Below are 25,536 nucleotides of genomic sequence, written 5' to 3'. Positions count from 1 at the left end.
CTCTAAGCTAGTGTGTGTTTGCAGAGTGCCTGCTGCTGATGCCTTAGTAACATTCTCAGTTGAGTCAGAGGTTTGTGAGCAAGGTGAGAGAAGGACTCCCCATAGTCTGGATTTTGTATGCATACATTTGTCTTTGATGTTCCAAACCTCTGCAGACTTTCACCCCTTCTCCTATACCTGGTTTATTAGTTATTTTTAAAACAATGGACCTATTATTAAATAACAAATCGTTTGATCATTGTCTCTAACTGCATAGGAAAATAATATGTTTTTATTGCCCCCAATTCAAGAAAAAGAAAAAAAAAAACATGACAGGGCAGAAATCAGAGTCGAGTCAGTGTCTAGTATAGGGGTGGGGCAGCTTGTTGGATAACTTGCAGGTGTTCTCCCTGAGAAGTTGCCATGACAACTCCACTGGTTCAGGTATATACCAGTGCGATTAGGAGATTTTACATCCTTTAGCAAATTACTGAACTTCTCTGGACCTCCATTTCCTTCTCAGTAGGATAAGAGATATAAGTACTGTGTAATGTGGTTCTCTGAGTAGAGGCAGTGCCTGGTACTGAGCCAGGGACAAATAAAAGCCAAGTCCCTCTCTGCTGGAGGAATTTTTCTGGGAGCTTGGAGGACGTGTGTGAGCCCATGTAGCTCTCCTGTGGCTGCAGTGGTTCAGAGCCCGGCTCTTATTACTGTAATTAATTGTCAGTAATTAACCCCACTGTTAACAGTTTGGAGAACACACAACAGTCCGGAGGAAGGAGAATGAACAAGCTGTCATTCCCTGAGCCAGGCAGCGTGTGTCTGCCAGCCCCCTTGGCGAAGCAAACGCTGGAGCGGTCACTCTTCCTTCTTGTCCCCAGCTCAAGGCTCTTTTGATGCATTCACAAAGTGTGAGTTCCTAAAGGCTTTCAGGAGAAAGTCTTGTTGTTGTCATTGTCGAGTGCTCTGACTTTCAGGGAGCCCAGTCCATTTTCATCATGCTACCACCCTGAGTGGCCTTGGGTACTTTGTCCCCTCTAATCTCGTAGCTAAACATCTTCTACCTCAGACTCCATAAGCATTTGGCCAGGCCAGTATGAGAGGTGACAGATAATTGCAACCTGTACCAATCTGTGGAGGGAAGGCTCATAGGACCTTTGGATAAAAATCCACATCCTTGAATAGAATATGTTGTACCCATCAATGACCTTGAATCATTGCGTCAGAGCAGTTGTGGTCCCAGACCCGCTGCGAGCTTCTTCTGGTCCCACCCTCTTCCCAAAGTATAACACACATTTCTGCCATTCAAGAGCAAGGGCCCAGTGAACTGAGGACTGTGGATTCTAACCTTAAAAATACTACAGCTTGCTGAAGGGGACTCTAAGGAAGGACCTCGGGCTCCTTGCCCATCACTTGCCTTGACACCTCCTCCCCGCCCCCACATTCCCCAATTTGAAACCTCTGCATCCTACAATAGAACACAGAGAAAGACTACCTAAATGCATGGGTCAGAGTAATGGAGTGAGCAGGGGCAGGCAGTGCCTCTCACTGGGGCAAGATGGTCTTTTAATTCCAGGTGAAGTGGCCTTGCCATCGTAGAATAGGGAACTAACTGATCTTTGGCATCAGACTGCCTGGGCTCAAAGCCCAGTTCTAGCATGTGATTTCTTTATGCCCCAGAGAAACTTTTTAACCTGTCTGGAACAGCCCTGGCACCATGTTAGGAAGTCCTCATGGGATGCTCTCGAAAAGAAGGCATGGTCGTAGGGAACACACAGATCTGTCACACAATTGCTAGACTGCATGGGGTACTTAATATCTTTGCCTCAATCTGGCTGTCTGGGAAGCTGGGTACTTAGCTACCCAGGATTTCTGGGAAAACAGTTGCAGAGTTTATGTGTGGGGTACCTTGCCCATGCTAGGTGTTCGGTTCTAGGCACTCAATGATTCTGGGATAGATATGTTATCTATCCCACAGTTAAATGACTTAGCTTGTGCTTCAGTCTGAACATAATGATGGAAACAGCCTCTGAATGAACACTGCATATTTCTGGAAAGATCCCCATAGACTTAGAAGGAAAGGCAGTTAATGAAGATCGTATTGTTAATCTTGGCCTTCTAGGGTGGAGTGGCTACCAGTGTGGTGGCTGGTCTTTTAAAGACCAACAGGTGTAGCAATCTGGAGTATAAGATGAGCAATCCATGCATCTTCCTGCAGTGGGGACTCATGGCTGCACCTCTCAGTAGTTCTTCTCCTGTTACTATGAGAGTTCTGCACCACTAAGGGAGAGCCCAAAAGATCTACTTTGCTTAGGGCTACAGAGGCTCTCACGTAGGTCCTTCCCACCTCAGCATCTCTGGACTCCCTGGCAGCCTGAAACTATTCTTGATATTTCTGTGCCAGCATTATAGACTCACTTTTATGTGGGTGGTAAACTGACTGTCCTCTGACAGTGTTCCCAAACAATTACGACGAGCTTTTCAAAACTACTTGGCGAACACTATCATTCTTCCTGGGGTAATTAGATTTTAAGTAGGTGTTGTCTCCTAAGAATGAGAATCGATATGAAAACCATAAAAGTCACCAAGAGCAGAGACTACAGGGGGCTGAGATCACAGTCATAGAATGCTGGCTCTCTTCTCTAACTTCCCACCTGTCATTGTCTCTTTAGTCTGTGTCTTCTGGTTTAAGGAAACTGTAGTGACCTACTGCTTAGCAACACAGATACAGACTTCAAATCAAGGAGAGAAAGCATCTCCTGTAAATCGGCATTTCCAAAAATGCAATAGGTCACCTGTGTGTGTGTGCGCGCGTGTGCTGAGTGTGTGTACTGAGTGTGTTGTCACTGAAAGTGAGCATTATTCCACATATATAACACCTGGACTGTTTGGTGGAAGGTTGGATGGGATGGCAGACAGATGGATATGTGGATGATAGGTGAATGAATGTACAGATGGATGATGGATAGATGTCTGGATGTTAAAGGATAGTTGTATTGATGGATGATGGATAGACGTGTGGATGGTAGACGGATGGACAGATGATGATGGATGGATGGATGACCAAAGATTATTTGTGTTTCTTCAGCTGAGATGTTTCTTCACATGTGGCATGAAAATACATAATATAAAATCAATTGTTTTAAATATTACATGAGAAAAACGCATGTCCAGTATCAGCATATCCCCTAACCTGTAGCAAATTGTGTATTGAAAATCGTAGCAACAGATTTCCACTTTTTATATTTGAAAACAGATAGGAGCAGAGGCATTCCCACTTCAGACAGGGCAGATGAGCTGACTCCCAAACTAGACATATGCAGGCTTCGTGATGGACGTTTCCTTCTGTCTAATCCCTCTCTGCTTCTTCTATCTCTCAAAGAATCCCTGCTCGCTACTCAGTGGGCCACATTCCCTGTGGTTGTTTGTGGGTTGACCAGTGCACTTCAAACATGTGCTGCAAGTTTCCTCTCAGGTTGTTTGTTTGACACTGGGTTTTACCCTGGAGGATGCACACTGAAACACCACCATTGTCACCATTGCCTCTCCCAGTGACTCGTATTTGCTTCTTGTGGTTGATGCATTTGTCACAGGGACACGAAAGACTTCACCAGGAGCAGAGTGGAAGCTCTCTAGGAATTCCTTTAATAGCTTCTTGGCACACAGCATGGCAACGGCATATGCGTGATGGGAGGCTTAGCTATGTCATTGCTATCTGTTGAGGTGATGTGTATAGCTTGCTTGTGACTACACTCTGTCAGTCACGTGGCCTCTTCTAAGTAGAACAGCGCATGCTTCGGCTCATACATCCTCACATTAGCATGAGTCACCTTGTGTTTCCAAGCTCCTCGTTAAGAATTATGGCCATACTTGTATGACATCTTCCACAGTATACACACACTCAGACATTCCATTGGTAGCCCCTGGGGGCCCTTGTAAATTGCTTTCACAGTCACCTCTAAAGACATCTGCATTGTAACTTATTAGCAAGCTAAAAGCAAATCATTAGATTTGTACACTGGGGAAGGATTGCTATTCTAAGTATACAGGAGTCTTTGTGGCTGCCATCCCAAAATGTTTATCCTATCACTTAGCCATGAAGAAAAGGGTTAGAGTGGGCTACTGGGCAGATTACCTCATCTCTGTGGGATTCACCGCTAGGGATATATAGTCTCCTGGGTTAGTCTCTTGGGATTGCCACCGCTGATGACTATAAACTCAGGAGTTTTAAACAACTTCATTTATTTTTTTCAATTCTAGAGTGTGTAGAAGTTTGAAATGGAGACATGAGCAGGGGCACATTCCCATCTTTGAGGGAGTTCGGCAAGAGAATTTACCTTTGCTTCATCCATTGGGTCACGAGGTCACTTGGTATGAGGCTACGTCTTGACATTGCCTCCTCTTCTGAGTCTGCCTTCTCTCTCTCTCTCTCTCTCTCTCTCTCTCTCTCTTTCCTAAGGATACTAGATTTAGAGATCACTTGGGTAATCCAGGTGCTCTCATCTCAAGATCCAATACCTGATGACATACGTAAAAGACAAATTTCCCAATTAGGTCAGCTTCCTAGATCTGGGGAGAACCATGGCTGTGTCCGTGAGTAGGGCAGGTTTTTAACTCTCCACACTCATTCTGTAGCCAATGTCCACATACACAGCCATCTCTGTCTGTTCACAGAGAAATCTTCATGTAGACCAGTGGTTCTCAACCTTCCTAATACATCGACCCTTTCATATATCTCATGTTGTGGTGACCCCAGAACTATAAAAGTATTTCATTGCTACTTCATACACTGTAGTTTTGCTGCTGTTGTGAATCGTAATGTAAATATCTGAAATGCAGGATATCTGATATCTAACTCCTGTGAAGGGGTCATTCGACCCCCCAAGGGGGTCTTGACCCACAGATTGAGAACCATTGGTGCAGACAAACTGAGTAAAGTATAAGCAACAGAGAGTTAGAGGTGGCAGCCTTTGATACTTCCATCCTTCTTTCCTGTGTTCAAGGCATGGCAGTAAGGGTTTTGTACTCTAAAGACCTAACGTATTCTTCCCACGAACACCATGACAAATCTACACAAAGAAGGCAATAGACACCAACAGAGATTGCAATGGAAGACAGGACAAGCCATATTCTTGGAGGTTATCACTCAAATGAATCTTGATTCCCCACACCAGGATAAAAGCATAAATGTCTACTTCCAAGTACCATTATCTCAAGGGACCTTAGCAAATTAAAAAGTGTCCTAGGGGACTCTTTACCATCACCTGGACGACTTACAAAGACAGCTGGACGGACCAGAGATGAAGAGAGAAGACAAGGCAAAACCAGCAATGCTGTCTTTAATTTGGGAGATGGGCATCATATTTTGAAGGAGTATTGCAGCATACGTTGAACACCGAAAGACAGAACAAGAGCCAAAGTCACAAAAACTTTGAAAACTACCCAGGCCTCTATCACTGGACAGATTCAGAATAGCAAGTGCATGTCACCCCTAGATATGTTGAAACATCATTTCCCCACTTGGTGAGATCTTATGATCTTTGCCCAACCCAAAATCATATAATTTCTAAGCTAGGCATTGTGCCCACAGCAGTAATCCCGTCCCTCGGGAGGCTGAGGGAGAGTTGTGAGTCTGAGGACAGCCTGGGTTACACTGGAAGTATGAAGCCAGCTGGGCTACATATATAGTGAGGCCCTGACATTAAAAAATCTAAATAAAATATTAAAAGAATATTTTCAAGTCATGTAGAGCCACTAACATCTTTGTATTATTGTCTTGGATGTTTGGCTAGGCTCTTTCCCCTTGGGACTTCCTCTTGATTATCAAAATTCTACTCAATTTTGCCTTTGGGTTTTGTTAATTTATTTTAAGACAGGGCCTCATGTAGCCCAGGCTGGCCTTGGACTCCCTATATAGGTGAGGATGACCTTTAATTTCTAATTCTTCTATTTCCACTTCCTGAGTGCTAAGATTAAGGCATGTCCCACCAATGCCCTCTATAAGTGGTACTAAAGATTGAACCTCTTTTGTGACCCTTCCTAGGAACTAGGTGGTCCAATAAGTTTCCTGGGCCTGACTGTGGTTCTCTTGCTCCCTGTCCTTCAAAGCTTCATCACCACCTCTGTGTTTGCCGCATGTGTCATGCCATTTATCCACCTCTGTTCTCCTAATTAAGCTTGAACGTCATGAAGATAGCATTGAATTTCCCAGAGTCCCCAGAGTTCAAGACAAATAGAGGTCATGGATGGGGCAGTTAGCACACATCTGTAGAACTGAAATGGTTGAAAAATGTTAAGAATGCGAATACATTTCTTCTTGTTCTTATCTTCCAAAATTTGTTTATGTGTTTAAAAAGAAAGAAAGAAAAGAAGCAAGAGTCTCTTCCTGCCATGGTCATCTTTGAGAGGGAGGACATGAGCTTGCAGGCTGTTTCGCTCCCATACTTCCCTAAAGTCAGCTCTTCCCAGGAGTCCGTGTTGATGCTCTGCGGTAATAGAGCGCTTGGTCAGATGAAATACTTTGCCTTAATTGTGTATTGTTTGCAGGACTCCATGTTTATAGCTAGGATGTGGGAGGACATCTTATTCGAGACAGAGCACTTACAGACCAACCCAAGGATGGCAGGTGCACCATGACATTCAGGGAAAGCCTGCTGAGGTCTCCTGTCAAGGGAGATGATGCCTTTTTTCTGGAAGGCTGTGAAAAGCCATCCCCAGGCCTCTAGAACTCATATGTAATTGGCTAGCCACAAGGGACTCTGCTCACTCAACTACTTCCCTTGTCTTTCCCACTTTCTGAATGTCTGTGTTCCTGGTTATTGACTCCAGATGTGTTCTGCTGACTCTCCTGGTTCAGTTCTGTCATTTCCTGGCAGATTGTGACCTCTGCAGAGACCCTTTCTATTTTTCTGTTCTTTCTGGTGTTTGGAACACTTTGCAGGCGAATGTCATTCGCAGGTTTCATTAATGAGTCTCCTGCTCCCTCTTTGAGACCGGCGATTTAGAAGTTAAGTAGAAGCAGATCTAACCGCAATCCTCCTCGCAGCAGGCTGCGAGTACCTGCCTCCTTCTCCCAAGGTGAAGTGCAGGTCCCTCCCCTGTGCACACACAGGTTCCTCCTCCAACCTTCCCTTTTATTTTAAAGATAGTTTTTATCCCATAAGTGACTCTTTGTATTCAGGTCATTGAAATGCCTGGTTTTCCTGGTTATCTACAATTCTGTAAGGCAAGGAATAACGTATCTCCATTCATAATCAGTACCTATTAAAAAGATCGTACGTTATCAGAGCCTTCAGTGCTCACTGAATGAATCTGAGACTTAAGGCATAAATAAGGTCAAGGAAGAGAGAGAGGTCTTATCTGGGAATTGCTTTCCCTATAACCTATTTTAAGAGGTTTAGCCAGGGCCAGAGCACTGCTGAGACAAATGTGCCTGCCGGGCAGATTCCTTTAGAGAGAGAGAGAGAGAGAGCAGGTGGCCAGGGCCACTGTGGGAAGCAGTTACTGACACTGGTCCACTGGGCTTCTCCACGGCTAAGCTTCTGCCTAGGAATGAGGAGTGACCTGGCTATGTCTGATGTGAGGCCCCAGGGCCAGTTTGAAATGTTGTCACCATGTTGCCCAACAGTGCTTCCCCAAGTTTTAAAGCATCATTAACAAAAACTCTACACCTCAGGGGTTTCTAGGTAGCTCTTTTGTTCTGTTGTTGGTGATGCTGGAGCCTGAACCCAGGGCCTCACATTTCCCAGGGAAGCATGTCATCACTGAGCCCACACTGCCAGACTAGGTTCCGTTTCTACTTCATAGGGATTGTGTTCATGCAGGATATGCACGTATGTGAGGCTACACGCATGTGTAGGTGGAGGGCAGAAGATAGCCTTAGGTATCTGTGTATGTGCGGGTGCACACGTGTATATGAAGGGCAGAGGACAACCTTAGGTGTCATTCCTTAGGCACCATCCACTTGGCCCTTTTGAGGCAGGGGCTCTCCTTTGACCTACAGTTTTCCCATCTGCTAGGTTGGCTCAGGAATCTTTCACCTTCTCAGTGCTGGGACTAACGCTTATGCCACAGGCATGGCTTTTTGTTTGCCTGGCTGTTTTGTTTTTTGTTTTTTGGTTTTTTTTTGGTGTTTTGTTTTGTTATGTGGGATCTGGGGATCTAATTCAGGTTCCTGTGGTTTCAAGATAAGCACCTCACCAGCTGAGCTATCTCTCCAAGCCCTGTTCCCCGAGTCCATGTCTTGGAGCTAAGTTACCTGCGTGATCACTTAGGGTAGGGGTAATCTGTATATATTTGAAAAACATTGTAAAACATTAGGATTGGTTGAGGGATAAAAAGATTTTGAACAACTTTAAGTTAATGTTACAGAGCTGATGCAGTGATAGACACTTGTCACCTCAGCACTCAGGAGGCTAAGGTAGGAAGATGGGATGATCTACACCTCAGGGACCATGTCCCTACCCTCCCTCAAGTCACAAGGTGACCACCTCTCCAGTAGGACCTAGCCTCCCACTGTTTGCCACATTCTGGGCAGTGTCCTGGTTATAGACAACCTGGGTGTCCTCACACAACAAAGTTCCCACTGGACCAGGGTGATTTGTCTTAGGGAATATCGCTCCACACTTGTTATCGCATCCCTCTTGTGAGCCCACCAGACAGTTGTGCACCTGGTGTCTCTACCACGCAGGAAATGAGGTGGAGCTGTGATCCATTCAGAGTTCAGTGGCACACCTCTGATGCACTAGACCAAGTCCACCATTTCCTCATTGTACCTGGCTGGCTACCAGGGGTGACACAAGGAAAATGTGAAGACTCCTTGAGGCAGCTAATCCCCGGGCCGGGTCTGAGCCACAGTGTTGACACCCAACTTTCCCTACTTGAACTCCTAAGGAAAAAAAAATATTGATAAGGCCTTGGTTATAGGGAAAGCAAGCGAGGCAATCGCCTTGGGGTGCAAAGTTTAAGGAACAGAAAAAGTTCAGCAACCACGATTTTAATAGTCATTATATTAGTCTTCCCATTGCTGTGATGGAGTTCCCGACAAAAGAATATTATAGAAAGGGTTTGTTTCTGCTCATGGTTTGAAGGATACCGTCCACGGAGGGAGGGAAGATGAGAGAGCCAGTTGCTGGTCGCCTGTATTCAGTCAGGAAGCAGAGAGAGCTGAATGCTGGGCTCAGCGGCATCTCCCCCTCCCCCCCCCTGCTGTAGTCAGTTTCCAGCCATTGACTGGCACTGCCCACATTGGGAATGGGTCTTCATTCCTCAGTTAAACCTCTTTGGGAACGCCTGGGCGTGTTACCATGGTGATGGTGAAGCTGACCACTAGGTGCTTTTAAAAAACCAAAAGCAAGGCAACAAACTATGGTGACCTAAGGATGGGAACTAATCTTAAAGATCAGGTTAGGAATCTGGTTATTTAGGAATTCTCATCCCAGTTTCTGACTCAGCACCTCAGGCTGTGACGTGACTCAGCACAGTGTATCTGTTATTTAAAGATGGATTCAAGCGGGGGGCGGGGGGGGGGTGCTTTCTCAAGGTAGTGTGTTAGTGAGAGTTTCCTGCAGCAAGGCTGTCCAGCAACTGCCTTTTCCCTGGGTTGGGACAACTGCCACCATCTAAGGTGACAAGCTCTCCTCAGACACTTTCCTTTTTAGTACTGTGTGTCTTTTGTGGGTGGGGCTGGCAGCCCCTGGTCCTTCTCCCCTGGGCTGCTCTCTCTGCCCATCACCTCAACCTTTTCGCGTGCTGCTGAATTTTAATATTTGTGCTCTGGGTGGCAAAAACATCACCGATTGACTGTTCATTTAATTGATTTCCAGTTCTTTTTTTTTCCTTTTGCATTATATGTTGTTCATACATTTAAAAATGAGATGAATAAGATAGCTGAAAGCATCCCCAAATGCCATCAGTCCTAGAGTTAACAGAAAACTGTGGATTTTAACGCCAGACTGCTTAGGTGTTGAAGGCCTCCTTCTGTTTATATAGAGCCACAAAATAGCTTTCCGTCTTCTCAACCACGTCCACAGACCTTGTTTATGCTTTTACAAGCTCCATGCTTCTCCTTATAACCCTAGATCTTATCTCCATCTGTCTGTCTGTCTACCTATGGTGAGATTGCCGTCCCTCTATAGTGTAGATGCTTCTAGAACATCCCTTCCCACTCACAGACACCCAAATCCACAGATGGCTCAAGTTTCGTCTATAAAATGGTGCTGTGCTTACATTTAATACCCACACATCCTCCAGCATACCGCAAGTCTTCTTTAGATTACTTAAAATATCTAATACGATGTAGGAGCATTGCTATGCTGAAGTTTTAGGAAAATGCTAATGAGAAAAGGTTACATATTTAGCATAGATGCCTTCCTTCTACCCTGACCTGTGGTTGACTGAATCCACTAAATGCTCACACATGCTCTCCCTCTCCATCTCCCTTCCCCCCACCCCATACACACAGAGGCATGCACACACTATTCCGACCAATCCGCAGGGCAGCATCTCCCGAGTGGTCACTCAACAGCAGCTAGGAAGCATCCTAGGCTAGCCCAAGGGTCAGTCAGCTCACGGGTAGTCACCGACCTCCCTCTTTTCTGGAGTTTGCCCTTTGCAGGCACTTTAGGAGACCCACAGACAAGTTGGGGTGCTTGCTGAGGAGAGATAGCCAGCCTCATAGAGACCAGAAACCTGAAGAAATACTGGGTGAGTCCAATTCAGTCCAGAGAAGGACACGTATTCACATACTGATGCACTAAAGAGCTCCATGGATAATCCCGTGTTCCCTGGAGAGGGGAGGAGCCTCAGGGAGACAAACTCTCCCTCAAATATTTCCCTTGATGTAAAGGCCTACTGGAGGGTAGAATGATTTGTTTTGCAAAGTCATTAATGTCTGATCAAAGGACAACTCTCAAAGCATCCTTTCAATGCAGTGTCTATGTGTCAGCTTTAAAACGTTACTGATGCAAGACATACTGTCATCCCTACAAGTTGAAGGGCATCTTAGTTTTCTCATGATTTCTTTCCTTATTTGTTTGGTTTGCTGTGCTGGGCCTTATGAATGTTAGGTCAGAACTCCACCCCTGAGCTCTATAATAGCTGGGATGGTCCTTCAATTCCTTGAGCATTATAGAATCTCCTCACTAGTCTTGGAAACAGGGATTCAGGAAACAATTTAAGGGACGCTTTAGAGTGAAATTGGTTCTTTCAATAGAAGAATACGAACTTTTCAGTGGAGCCAAATGATGTGTTTATCCATTTGCTTTCTATGAACTTTAAGGGTGTCCTGCAAGGAGAAAGAAAGGTGTCCACAGCACACCAGGGCCACATTGCTACAGTAGACTTCTGTTAGAATTCCATTTCTATCAGCATGATTAAAATACCCTGACAAAAAGCTAATTAGAGAGGAAGAGGTTTGTTGCAGCCAGTGTTTCCAGATTACAGTCCATCTTCAAAGGGAAATCACTGTGCCTGGGACTGGGACTGGAGAGAAATGGGCATATTCATCCACCTTTGAGAGCAGAGAAAAATGCATACATGCTTGCTTGCACTCAACTATGTTTCTCCACTTATATATACTTCAGGTCTCTCCCTTGCCTAAGGAATGGTGTTACCTACAGTGGCTTGGATCTCTCCACATCAATTGATGTAATTAAGACAGTCCCCCCTCAGACATACACCAAGGCTGACCCAAAAGAGAAAATCAATCCCCCATTGAGATTTCTCTTCCCAGTTGACTCTAGGTTGTGTCAACATCTGAAAGGCACATTTGTCTTCTAAGTGAAAAGGGAAGAGATTGTTGCCGTTGCTAATGTGGGAGACCAAGAAAGTCTGACTTCCACTTTGTGTTTTCTCACTCTAATCTGTATGAAAGCCACATCTCCTTGCCCTTCTCAGACAGGGCCAGAAGGACAGGCCTACTGAGCAGGTTTAAACAAATATTCTCTACCTACCTCAGCCTTGGACTCTACTTTCTAGGGGAGAAACATGTCTCTCTGTTAGATTAAATGATCCTTGTTACTGTCGTCTCATCCCAAGAGCTAGGCTCATGTATGTCTAAAAGCAAGATAGCAAAATGATATATATTCTATGTTCACAGGATAGAAACACAAAAAGAACTGGCAGGTAAGCGGATAAAATGTTATTTTCTGAAGTCTACCTAGTTCATTGTTATAGAGCCCAAACTGCTTGTTCAGCCAATGCTCTCATGGCCAATTTTTTTTTTTTTATTTATGTAGACTTTATTTAGTCTAAAGTAAATTCACACACACAAAAAAATATAAGTGGTGTTTACATTAACATTACATTAAGAAGTTGGTTTACCATCTGGCCAAGAGCCAGCGGATTCATGCTCTGAGAGGAGAAGGAAAAGGAGTGGGATTGGGAGAAAGGGAAGGGAGGTTGGAGGCAAGGTTGGGAGAGGGGAGGAAGTCAGGAGGTGAGGGGCAGGGAGCATTGGAGTGTGAGCTGAACCCTGCTCTGCTTGCTAATCTTGTCTGTGTAATTCTGTCCCTGGGACACTGCAATTCTCCTCAGAGGCAAGGATTCTGTCTCTTCAGAGCTTTGACATGTCTACTGACATGTCTACTGACAGTGAGACCTAAAGAGATTTAAATCCTTTGGCTTTCCTAGGTTTTTTATATTGAAGTAGTTACATTATTGGAGTTCTGACCATTTCATACTGGAGACACTGGGAGACAGAGGGTGGCAGGGTTAGGAAGAGGAGAGTCTGGTAGCTTGGCCTGCTTAGTTTCCTTTGGGTGTGACTGGCCAGTCACTTAGGTGCTATGCTCCCGTTTCCTGATCTGTTTAATTAAAAACAAAACAAAATGTCATGAGGCCTTGAGAGGATAAAAATGACACAATCTAATAATGTCTCAACACAGTGTCTGGCACATGGGAAGCAAAGTTATAAAAACATCCATCTGGATTGGTGTGGTGCTGCACGCCTTGAATCTCAGCAGTTAGGAGGCCAGCCTGGTCTCACTCATAGTGAGACTCTGACACTGACACTGACACACACACACACACGCACACGCACACGCGCACACACACACACACACACACACACACACAGAGAGAGAGAGAGAGAGAGAGAGAGAGAGAACAACCACATTTCTTCTTTATTAACACAGAATTGTAGAAATCTATTTGTGAGTGGGATTTTATCTAGTCTGTGACCTACAGGGAATTTTGTTTTGAGGTGGTTTTTTGTTCGTTTGTAAGGTAGGACTCTTGGTGCAGAATATTCTAAGGAAGGTGATGTGCCAGTGTATATATAGGCATGGTGGAGGAGGTCATACATTTAGTCAGCCTCATGTTACAATTATGAAAGACACCAGTCAGTGTCTGTTTTTCTATTGCTGTGCAGACCATGATCAAGGCAACTTATGGAAGAACTGGGCACAAAGAGGCTTCATGGGAAAGAAGAAGGGCTAAGAGGAAGAGAGCACCAGGGGTGTGCACTGGAATATGTTCAAAGTACATGGTATATGTGCTAGAAACACCCTTATGCGGTCCTTTATAGTAATAATAAAAGGTTAAAGTCACATCCCAAAGACTTTATGACCAGCCCTATACCCCACCTCTCAAAAGCTCCACTCCCTCTCCTCCCAGTAGCAGCACCCTGGGGACCAAGCCTGTAGCACATGAACCTTTGGGAGGCACTTGCCCAGACCACAGCAAGGGAGGCAGGGCTTCTCCTTGTCTTCTTCTACCTTCCTCCCCTCACCCCAAGAAGATCCTGAGTGAGGTTCCTCCAGGAACACACTATACAAGCCACACATGAGGTCTCTGCCGCCATGTCACTGAAAAAGCAATGACACTCAAAATGAACAGTTAACTTGTCACTGGTGCCTGCAGCTACTGCCTGGTTTTCTGTTAGACTGTCTCCTTCCTTACAGCAGAACAAGTAAGGGCAGGACCAGAGCACATGGGAGTGTATGCCACAACTCTATAAGAATCTCCAAAGACCTAGAGATTTACCCTTCTGCGCCCTTCTTACATACATACAGTAAGATGACAACTTTTGGGTGGCCCATTTCCATTCTCACATTTATTCTCAACTATTTCTGACCTCCTGGAAAGGATTTCCTGGGAACTTCCAGTGCCTTCTCAGAGTTCCAAGGACAAATAGCAGCCATGAGGTTTCCTTGATCTCTAGATTGACAGCAACTTCCCCTCTCGACTGTTAGCATTCTGTGGACTCAGGGAGAGAGAAGTAAAATGCTGGACTCTTGACGCTTCAGGCATCCTAGCTGAGCTCAGAAATGTAGACAATGAAGCCGACTCAGTGCAGGTTGGAAGGCATGTATTTTCCTGAGATAAAACTGTGTTTCAACAAACAAGCTCAAAATGTTTGGAAAAGAAGAAAGATGGCGCCTCAGTGTGTGACAGGCATGCCCCTTCCACATGCATCCACCTTCTGTCTAGTTCATGTGTCTTTATGTCCCCATAGAAAGTGGAAAGACTTTACTTATTTTTAAAAAGAAAAAAAAAAAAGGAGTTGTGTTGCAGGGGAGGTGAGGGAATAGAAGGGGACAGGAGGCTCAATGCACCCTTGGCTTAAATACTGGCAGAGTCCCGGCAGACAACGATCTCTGCCAAGTTATGTGAGTGTCCACCTCCTCTCTGGACTGAGGACTCCCTAAAATTGTATCCTTTACATAAGTGTTTGAGGTCTCCCTGTTGGCTCACAGCCTGGCTTAGAGTTGATAATTGAGAGTATTTATTAATTGTCTAAGAGACTTCCAAGGTATAAAATCAAACATTGGAAAAATCCCATCCTTTGGGAACTCCTGTATCAAAGGAAAAGACATATTGCCATGGGATTTTTTTTTCCTGGGGAAAAATATCCATATATAATTGAATCAAAGACAACTGTCATCAAAGTCTACTGTAATGACAAAGCAGAAAGATCCTCCTGTGGGAACTGAAACTCCATTTTCTAGGTCAACAAAGATAGACCAAAGACAAAAGAAATCCTGAAACACACATAAGAAAATCACCAGTGGTTAATCCATACTTTGTGTATGCCTTGTGAAAATCAAACATCTTCAACAAACTTACTTAATCCTCACGTCAGCCCTATAAGGTGGGCTGTGGTTACTCTGCTCCTTACTGGTTAAAGGCATCCATGCATGGTAGTGGTAGGACTGAACTCCGAGGCCACTTCACTAGTGATAACCAGACAGACGAGAAAGGTAATGAAGAGACATCAGGTTCAATTTTCTTAACGAAATATAATCTCTTGTATTGGATCTACACATTTTACCAGAGACAGGCCCCAAGTGATTATTTACCCATTAAGACTGGACTATTGCTGGTCTACATTATTCCTATAATACGAAGCAGAGGTTCAGTGAGGTAAAGCTAGTTACCTGAGCATCTTAGAGTAGATGTTCGAGCCTGGCCTTCTCAGTCCCAGCTCAGCCCTGCTCACAGGAGCTCTGCCCTCCTCCTCAGGCTATGGTGTGATCATGAGCTGCCTTGTTCTTTTGTAGGGTTGCATGTGGGTGACTCTTAGAATATCTTGACCTGCTCCTGAGGAAATACTGCTTTTCCTGAGTTTTCTGAGCCCTACATCGCCATGAACCAACCGGACCTTGCAGATGACCCAGATCCCAGTCCCGAGCCGCTGTGCGTAGTGTGTGGCCAAAACCACTCCCCAGAGGAAAACCACTTCTACACGTATACAGAGGATGTAGATGACGACCTCATATGCCACATCTGCCTACAAGCATTGCTGGACCCTCTGGACACTCCATGTGGACACACCTACTGCACCCTGTGCCTCACCAACTTCCTGGTGGAGAAGGACTTCTGTCCTGTGGATCGAAAGCCTGTGGTTCTGCAGCACTGCAAGAAATCCAGCATCTTGGTCAACAAGCTTCTCAATAAGCTGTTGGTCACCTGCCCGTTCACCGAGCACTGCACCGAGGTGCTACAGCGCTGTGATCTCCAGCATCATTTCCAGACAAGGTAGGAACCCTTCTCTTTCTGTTTTCCCAGAGCCAGCTAGAAAGACATCCACTCGGGTGCAGCAAGGACTCTTTCCAGTGCCCTGGCACTCTATAGGATGCCTGTACACTCACACTCACTCTCTCTCTCTCTCTCTCTCTCTCTCTCTCTCTCTCTCTCTCTCTCTCTCTCTCTCTCTCTCTCTCTCTCTCTCTCTCTCTCTCTCTCTGGAACCAGTGAAGAGATCTGTTCCAATACAACACAGCCTAGGTGTTGATGGCTGTGAACTAGTGTGAGGAAATATCACTAAGTAGGACTGGGTTGTGTGCAAGCGCTTATGTGTTTATAGTTCAGAAAAAAAAATGGTGCTATGAATGTCGGGACTTACATATCAAATATCACCACCAGGTCGTGTTTCAAATGCTTGGTCCTCAGCCAAGGGTGCTCTTTGTGGAAGTAGCAGGAGCTTCAAGAGATGGAGCCTAGCTGAAAGAAATAGCTTACCAGGGCATACCTCTGAGTTCATGCTAGGTCCAAGTGCCCCTCTTTTCTCTCTTTTTTCTGGCTACTCTCTTCACCAGGATGGAAAGAAATTCTGAAACCATGAGCCCAAAGAAATCCTTCTATAAGTAAACCATCTCTCTAATTCATGTAGGATCTACGTTTATTCATTTACTTATTTTTAATTTTAACTTTTTATTGACATATTTTCATCATATATAGAGTTGGGTTCTATAATAGCAAGCTCTTTAACTCAAACTAAGTTTTTAACATGAGAAAAATCAGGAAAATATCACCCTTCATTCTAGCTTGCTTCCTATGGCCGTGATAAATGCCATGACCAAAAGCAACTTGGGAAGAAAATGGTTTAGTTGACTTACACATGCCAATCACATTGTCCAGCATTAGAGGAAGCTGAGGCAGGGATTTGAGGCAGGAGCTGAAGCAGAGGCCGTGGAGGAGTGCTACTTCCTGGCTTGTTCAGTGTTCTCTCTTATAGCATCCAGGACAAGGGTAGTACCGCCAATAGTGGGCTAGGCTCTCCCATATCAGTCATTAATCAGGAAAATGTCCCACAGACTTGCCTTCTGACAACCTGATGGAGTCATCTTCTCCTTGGAGGTTCTCTCTTCTCAGATAGCTGTAGCTGTGTCAAGGTGACATAAACTTAACCAGAACACCCTCTGAGTGACTTTCTGTTTCTCTTTTGGCCAAGGTGCACACATTGGTGGCAGAAAGGAGATGTGCTACTGCTGCTGGTGACTGGCATCCCCTGCTCCCCCACCTGCTTCTCAAATTGTCCCTTCTCGGTGTTGTGTGCCCGGGCATTCCTCTGTGGATGGCCTCACTGGTGGCTCTGGGCCTATTTCCTGTGAGGAGCTCTTCTCAGTATACTTAGGGTGCTTAATCAAGTGTGGATAATAATACCACAGTCATTTTGTAAGAGGAAATCTGCAGGCTTGTGTTTATCTTGGTTCCTGTCATGGCCAGGGCAAGAGGTAGGTGCAGGTAACTTTTTTAAAGGTCACATACCTTAGGTCATGAATCTGTGGCTTTGTCTTCTGAGACATGAGTGCATTCTCTAACACGAAAGCTTTTCTCATACAAGGGCCTGCGTGTATTGCTTAGCACGTGTTTCCCATGCTGGTTATGACGGCAGACTCAAGACGTCCAGCCAGATGTTTCCAGCGTAGGTTTATAATAAATGCTTTCCCCAAGGAGGGTGTGATCAAAAGAGATGGTGGTGAGGGTGCGTGTTAGTGACCTTTGCTGATAATTTTGCCCAGGTCTGAGGCACTGTGGAACGGAACATAAACTCAAGGTCAAAGGTAAGGTAGGTTCTGTCCAATTATGCCAAGACCAGGGAGCATGTTGGGTAAGGAATATTGGAGACCTAAAGAGAAATCTGGTAGAAATATGAACATGTGCCATTGTCCAGTCTCTGCCATATTTTCATCTTTTTTTTTCCTAATTGGGATGTATTAGTTCCCCATTGCTGCTGTAACAGTAATCACATGCTTTCTGACTTCACATAACTCAGGTTTGTTATCTCAGAGTTCTCCAAAGGGTTGGAAATCCAATAAATCCAATCTAGCTGGGAGGTACCCAACCAACATCAAAGGGTGTCTGGGCTGAATTCCTTGGCCAGGCTATCGGTGAGGTTCTTGTTTCTCACCCCCTTCAGCTTCTAGATGCTTCCTCCTTGAGGATGACCAAACAGTGATGGAGGAACAACAAGCCAGGGTAGTCCCATGGGGCTACAGGGGAAGAAATCCAGACTTAGCTGCCCCAACAGAACTTCCATTCTTGCACCTGTCGATGCTACCCCATGACCAGAACATCTCAAGGAAGCTGGGGGAAAAGTGTTGGCAATCACAGGATTGGTAATGAAGAGTGCTTGGGAAAGAGCTGTGAGGGAGGAAGCCCAGCCTGACAGAAGTGCAGTTACCTCTTCAAGCTGTGGCTCTCTGGGGAGGAAAACCCCCCACTTTAAGGAAGCATGGGCCCCAACACCTGCCTTTACACCTCTCCCTCCACACTAGAGCTGCCTGAGTAGATTGACACCAGCGTTTCCCAAAATACACATTAGTCATCAAGTGCTTAATATAGGCAGAGACACCCTCCAGCACCAGACCCAAATCTTTGTTTGTAAAAATTTATTTATTCAGAGCTAACTGTGGGCCTGCCTTCTTATCCTTTAGAGGCATTGACCATTACTGGTCAGTAGACCACCTTTTCCTTCTCTTAAAAGGGACTTTAGGAAGAACCAGTAGTTATTGTTTTAGACATCTGTTGAACTGGGAAGACTCAGGTGACCAGGAGGCAAGTATCTCTTTGCCTCAAGGGTGTGATGAGGCTGATGGCTGGAGCCACTGGCCTGTGGAGATTCTGGGGAGAGCTTTTGCGAAGATGTTTTGCTCTTTTTTTTCTCATATTTTTTGAGAGGAGTTTTCATGAAGAGGAAATTGACCTCGACTTCTATACTGTAGCTGAAGATGACTTTGAAATCTTGACCTTCCTGCCCCCATCTCCTCAATGTTGGGACCACAGGCATGCGCCACCACACCCAACAATTTAGCATTTTCGACCACTCTTATTGTCACTTTCTTCAGTAGACATACATAGAAGCTTATTTTTAAAATAAAGAATTGCTGAGCTGGGAATGTAACTCAGTTGGTAGAGCACTTGACTGCTACACACAAAACCTTGGGTGTGATGCCCCAGCACCATATCAACCAAGGGTAGGGGCGCACATCTGTTACCCAGCTCTTGAATGACAGAAGCAAGAGGATCATGAGTTCAAGGACATTCTTAACTCTATAGGGAGTTCAACGTGGATATGGGCTACCTAATACCCTGTCTCCAATAATATATTTATGGTGCACAGCATTGTGCTTTAAGCATCAATGTATTGTGGAGTGGATTAATGGAGGGGGGGCAGGTTTTTAACATGCTCTGCACATACCAAGTTTTTGGTGATGAAAACTCTTAAATCTGCCATGTACATGGTCCATTGTAAACAGATAATGTCAGAGAGTAGGGCTTGTGAACGTCTTCTGCTGATTTCACTGAATTTTACATCTTTAACAGATGGTAGACTTGTGTCTGGGGTACAGCTGTATCACATCTGTAAGCAGATGCCACGTCCTTCAGGGTTCTGGCCATCTATACACAGTGACCTGAAAAGCCTGAGCTGGGGAAAGCTTTAGTAAAACATGCAGGATGAATTGTGGCTTTGAGCTTCTGCCCATTGCTGACACTTGCCTCAGACTAGAGCACTCTGGGAGTACTGGGAGCCGGGGACCCAGTGTGTGGAGTTTGATAGGTTCTCTTGATTTCTGCCCTCTTATATGCCTTTAGATGATGTCACATGTGTCTGCTCAGAGATCCTAGTTAGGGGCACAGGGCTGGTTGAGTTGGATGGCAGCCTTCTAACCAACATATAATGCCAGGAGATGTCATGGGGCCACAGTAACTGGCCTGGCTGGTAAGTCTCTCTCCATATCTCCTGTCGTTCTGAGTGTGCATAGACACCACCTTGCTAGCCTTTGCTTCAGGGGAAGACTTAGGTCAATTTTATCATATCTCCACTAGATGACAACCTCATCTGCATGTGTGACATTTATCAAGAACCATAACAGCCTAAGCCCTAATGGAAGAGGCTGGGATTTCTGCTTCTGAGAAAGCTAACCTTGGAAGGCTAAAGAAGAGGTGCTGAAAACATCCCACACAGTGTTGCTTCATAGGACCAACTCTCTGCCCTCTGCCTCTCTCGTTCTCTTGATGGTTTGGTTATGAGCCTTTAGTGGCCGAGCTGCCTCTCTATCCTTATTTCTCTTTTTTTTTTTTTTTTTTTGGTTTTTCGAGACAGGGTTTCTCTGTATAGCTCTGGCTGTCCTGGAACTCACTTTGTAGACCAGGCTGGCCTTGAACTCAAAAATCCGCCTGCCTCTGCCTCCTGAGTGCTGGGATTAAAGGCGTGCGCCACCACGCCCGGCTTGCTTATTTCTCTTTCTTGTTAAAAGTGGGAGATAATAGAGCTGACTCTACCTAAGCACCTTCTGGCAGGCAAAAAGAAATCATTGTTCAGTGTTTTGAAAGAGGCTGGAATGAGAACATGATTCAGTCGGCTCAAGCCCCACTTGGCTGCAGGTTCTCAGGAAGACTGTCTTGATGAAATCTGGTCAATGTCCTGGGAATATCTCCTTCAAAGATCTGCCCTGGGCCCTCTGTGGCCCCTGACTCTATCAGGGGCTCTTTTCTGGCATTTTCAGTACAATCTGTGCTTAGCTGGCTGTCCACAGTCTAGGTAGGCGTTCACTGCAGGAGAAGGAACCCAGAGCATTACTTTTGGACCTGTTTGCTTGGCCACTTCAGGTTGGCAGAATATCCACACTGGCACATCTTCTCACAGTGACTTTATAGAGTTTTGTTCTTTGAGGCAAGGTCTCACCACTGTCTTAGTCAGGGTTTCTATTCCTGCACAAGCATCATGACCAAGAAGCAAGTTGGGGAGGAAAGAGTTTATTCGGCTTACACTTCCATACCGCTGTTGATCACCAGAGGAAGTCAGGACTGGAACTCAAGCAGGACAGGAAGCAGGAGCTGATGCAGAGGCCATGGAGGGATATTCTTTACTGGTTTGCTTCCCCCGGCTTGCTCAGCCTGCTCTCTTATAGAACCAAGATATGGTCCCCCCACAAGGGGCCTTTCCCCCTTGATCACTAATTGAGAAAATGCCTTACAGTTGGATCTCATGGAGGCATTTCCTCAACTGAAACTTCTTTTTCTGTGATAACTCCAGCTGTGTCAAGTTGACACAAAACTAGCCAGTACAGCCAGGTAACTCCAGCTGTCCTGGAACTCGCTTATGTAGGCCAGGCTGATCTTGAACTCCACAGAGATCCACCTGTCTGCTGTTCAAGAGCTGAGATTAAAGTTATACACCACCATGCCTGGCATTATTGTGACTCTCTAGTTATAAGCCCAGCTGGGTCCTTACCTCATCTCTGTTTAGCAATGAGAAAAGAAAATGAGAAACAGTGGTGGATAGCTGAGGGGGCTTGCAGGGCAAAAAGGACAGGCAGTAATGCACCAGGGCATGGATTAGGGTTAGGGCTGTTTACTCTTAAGGAAGCTGTAGAACAATACATGGCCATTCCAAGTGAGAGCTTTGATCCCCGAGGGAGTTCCACTGATTAGGATTCCATCTGGCAGGTAAGAGGACATCAACTGGTATAGGAGTAAGGAGTTGGGAAGTTTTCTTTTTCTCATGGAACACAAAGTCTCAGTAGCAAGGCTGGGACTACGATGATGTCACCCAGATGCCATCAGGTGTCCAGGCTTCCTTCTGTTTTTCAGTTTAGTGTCCACCCTCAAGCTGGTCACTGCGTGTTCCCAAAAAACGGCTGCTCGCCATAGGATCTCCTAGTAGTTTCAGGCAGGAAGGGAGCCGAGACCGTTTCCTTTCAAGACCTTTCTGGAATTTGTTTAAACTTTATTGGTCAGAATCCAGGGCCACCCATCTACAAGAGAAGCCAAGTGTGTTCCTGACACAAATAAACATGGATTCTGTTAGAAGGAAGATCAGATATTTGGTAGGCAGCCAGGTGGCACAGTATGACAAAGGAACAATGAGAAGGATGTGTTCGTTTTTCTGTTGCGTTCTCATTCATTCATCCAACTGTTCATCCTGAAATGCAAGGATACAAATGGATATGCCCTCTTTCACTTTTCCTAGAACGTGTATTGAGTTGTCATTCATACCCTGCCATGTCCATTCACGTCATTACGATGGATGTCATGGTAGCTACAGCGTGCTGCATGCGAGTTAGGGATCACACTCTAGGGTGAGCATGTGTAAGAAGAGATTGTACCAGAACTTGCTCAAACCCACATTTAGAAAAAGATGGCAGAATATCCTCCTTCTCGGTCTAGGAGGGAAGAGAAAAAAAAAAATGAGACAAGGATAGACGAGCTGCTGTGACTAAGCATCATTGGCGATTACTGATGACGTAGGCATCATTTGGTTCTGCCTCCGTAGCAATGCTCTGAGTTAGAATGCTGTTTGTTGTTGCTGATGCTCTCCTATAGAGGAGGAAGTTCAGAGAGGGTGGGCAGCATAGCTATGACACCCAGCATGAGACAGAGCTGGGATTCCAATCTCAAGTTTGTCACCTCCAGCTTCCTCCTTACTGCTCTTCAACAGCTCTGACTCACTCCTGCATACCAGCCTTCTCTGCCTGCCAGAGGAGTCAAGTTCAATTCTGGCCTCGGTGAGATTAGCCATGAGTATGTCAGACTCTACCAGAAATGCCTATGTCTGATCTAGACTATGAATGTTCAGTGCACAGGCAAAGCTCGGCTCCATTTGAATGCTCTCAGCCAGCTTTGCCTTGATACCCAATTCTGATGTCAAACTCCCAGACGCTGTAGAGCTGACTGCAGTTCCCCTGCCCCCCGGATGTAGACCCTCCTGTACTCCTCTTCCTCCTCTTCCTTGCAAGTGCAGGCTGTTAATCCAGAATTTAACTGTCCCTTTGAGCCATTTCTCTGACGACTTAGCCCCTGGAGTTGGCGAGATACATGAACACTTATTGAATATGGAGTTTTGGGAGTGTCTTGGCCATCAGAGCTAGGGCCCGTAATCCCCATCCAACTTTAAGCTGGAAGAAGTAATGGGGTCAGGTCCCCACAAGCAAAGATGCATATTATAGTCATGTCAGTAACTGAGGTTCAGGTACTGCAACAAATGCCAGAGCTTAGTCCACAGGGAAGAACGAGGGTGGCTCCCTTGTCACAGACAAAACCCCGTTTACACAGTACCGATGTCTATTAGTATTCTCAAAGTAAAACAGTCCGGTCTTCTGGAGAGCCTGTCTTCACAACTGGCCACAGGCATCATTCTGTGTCAGGATGGAGAAGGGTAAAGCATCCAAGCTCAGGAGGGGTGGTTCCTCCTTCCGCACCTCCTGGGAATCAACATCACAAAGCTGAGAGTCTCCAGGCTTGGCTCCCAAGATGCTATTTTGAGCATCTCTCTGCAGCAGGCTGCAGTATGGCTTTTGATTATTCACGCATTCACCCGTGTGGAGTGGAGTTGAATGTGCCATGCCCGTGCCCTCTTCCAACACAGCCTCACTCCCAGCCAGGCTGTTCCAGGCCAGTGATGTAAACGTACCAGCTGCTTCAAGAGAGCCAGTCCGAATCCTGCAGGAGGGGCCCATCCCTCTCCCAGGCATTCATCAGCCTGCTGCCTTCAGCCTAAGCCCTCTTGCCAACCATGGTGGGTCTCTCCGGTTTCCCACCGCTTTATCAGAGATGCCCAGAGCTAATCCTCTTACAGGCTCATGATTTATAGTATGCCTTAATCTACAGGCTCCAAGTCGGGTGCATTATTATCTTCTGATTGTGGGGAAATGAATAGATTTGCTTAAACAGGCTACACTGGGCTGGCAGGAGGTGGTCAGGAGGAAGGCGGCAGACTGCTCGGAAAATGAAGGCGCTGCTGCTTCTGGTCCTGCCCTGGCTGAGTCCAGCTAACTACATTGACAATGTGGGCAACCTGCACTTCCTGTACTCGGAACTGTGAGTCCCCTCTCAGTGCCCACAACTCCGTGTGTGTGTGTGTGTGTGTGTGTGTGTGTGTGTGTGTGTGTGTAATGGATGGAGGGAGTTTCTGAGTCGCTTTCCTACCTGGATTTGTTTCTGGCAGTAATTCTACATAGATTGCATATGCATGAATAAAATGCCTTACAGCAGTTGAAGCAGCACTCTTAGTGCTTTGTGACTTAATAGAAAACATCATTTTAATGGGTGTGCTGCTTGCTTTTCCAACATGCATTTTCCCACGTCTGTGCTAAGCTGCTTGGTGTGTGTGTGTGTCCGTGTGTGTGCTCGTGCTTAGCCTTTTCTTGATAGATGTGACTTCTTCCCCTTTCCATAAAAAGAACTAAGAGAGCAATTAATACCAGAGCTTGCAAGCAGACATGTGTGTCTTGTATAAGGGATTTCTATTGCCATCAGAGCTGATACCTGAAAACGGGTGCCATGTCAGTAAGAGAGAAAGATAATCTTATGCATTTATAGAAGTGTAAGTTTTACTTTTATTTTGGATCATTTTTAAACCTATAGAAGATAAAGAACTGTGCCATTTTGATGCCTATATTCCCATCATAACAATCTCAAGACTAATATTTTAGCAAGCTCCAGGCCATCCAAGCCTATGTAACTTCATAGCAGGACCCTGCCTCAAAAATACATGCAGACACACATACAAAGATGAACACATATACATATATATGTATATCTTTAAAATAGTCTTGGTTGAATTATGCTATCATAAAATTTCACCCTCAACTACTTCACAGTGTACTTCTAAAATATAAATATACTTTCCTACATGACTAGGATCTATTTTATGAGAGGAAATGACTTAGGCCCATAACTTTAAGTATTTTTCTGGCTCCTTTGTTGAAAGAATTACTGACTACTATGGCTGCTTTCCACCAGACACAGAGGATATGTTGCTCAGTTTACAGTATTTACAAAATTCCTCCATGGTAACCAGACAGACACTACAGTAAGAATGATTACCGCCCCCCTGGGGGATGGGATCTTTCAGTGTAGACCAGGCTGCCCCAGAACTCTCATTCTCCTGCCTCAGTTCCCTAGGTGCTGGGATGTCCAGGGTCAGGACAGAGAACAAGAGAATCTAAACAGGGTTCATAGAGCTCTGGTTAGAAAAAGTTTACCCAAGTTGCAATACCACTCATGGATGTGTGGAGACAATCAGTCGTCTTTGTACTTATTCACACTAACTAGTCTGTCAAAGGCAGTAGCTACTCAATGAATGCTTGACAAATAGAAAAAGGCATTTGAGGCAAGTCATTTATTTTACAGATGCTGCGTTCCAGAAGTGCCTGGTCCACCTAACTGAAAAGTAACACTGGTTCACTTGAGAGCAGAAGGCTCAGAGAGAAAGGGTGTGGCTTTATTTTGAGTTGTGAGGGCCTCTGGGGAGATTATGACATTGCAAAAGCCTTTCTTGACACTGTAGAGTGGCAGAGCTTCCCCTCCCCTCCTGATGGTGGCTGAGGT

At 45.4% G+C, this 25,536-nt stretch overlaps 1 protein-coding gene across 4 annotated transcripts in view; it reads left to right on the top strand.

The window, feature by feature from the left end:
- Lnx1 (ligand of numb-protein X 1) overlaps nucleotides 1-25,536 on the top strand; it is a 107,371-nt gene that overhangs the window by 1,647 nt on the left and 80,188 nt on the right. For 2 of the 4 annotated variants that reach the window (XM_021163798.3, XM_085836760.1), the window contains one exon: nucleotides 15,480-15,957. In XM_021163798.3, the coding sequence (XP_021019457.1) occupies nucleotides 15,566-15,957 (392 nt within the window). In that variant the 5' untranslated portion in view covers nucleotides 15,480-15,565. Of the gene's footprint in view, nucleotides 1-15,479; nucleotides 15,958-23,438; nucleotides 24,025-25,536 lie in introns of those variants that run through there. The other 2 variants (XM_085836761.1, XM_029477993.2) reach the window with 2 other exon arrangements.

This window comes from Mus caroli, unplaced genomic scaffold, assembly GCF_978045245.1.
Source record: "Mus caroli unplaced genomic scaffold, Mus_caroli_1 scaffold_4, whole genome shotgun sequence".
Classification (NCBI taxonomy): Eukaryota; Metazoa; Chordata; class Mammalia; order Rodentia; family Muridae; genus Mus; species Mus caroli.
This window is presented reverse-complemented; position numbering and strand designations above follow the sequence as displayed.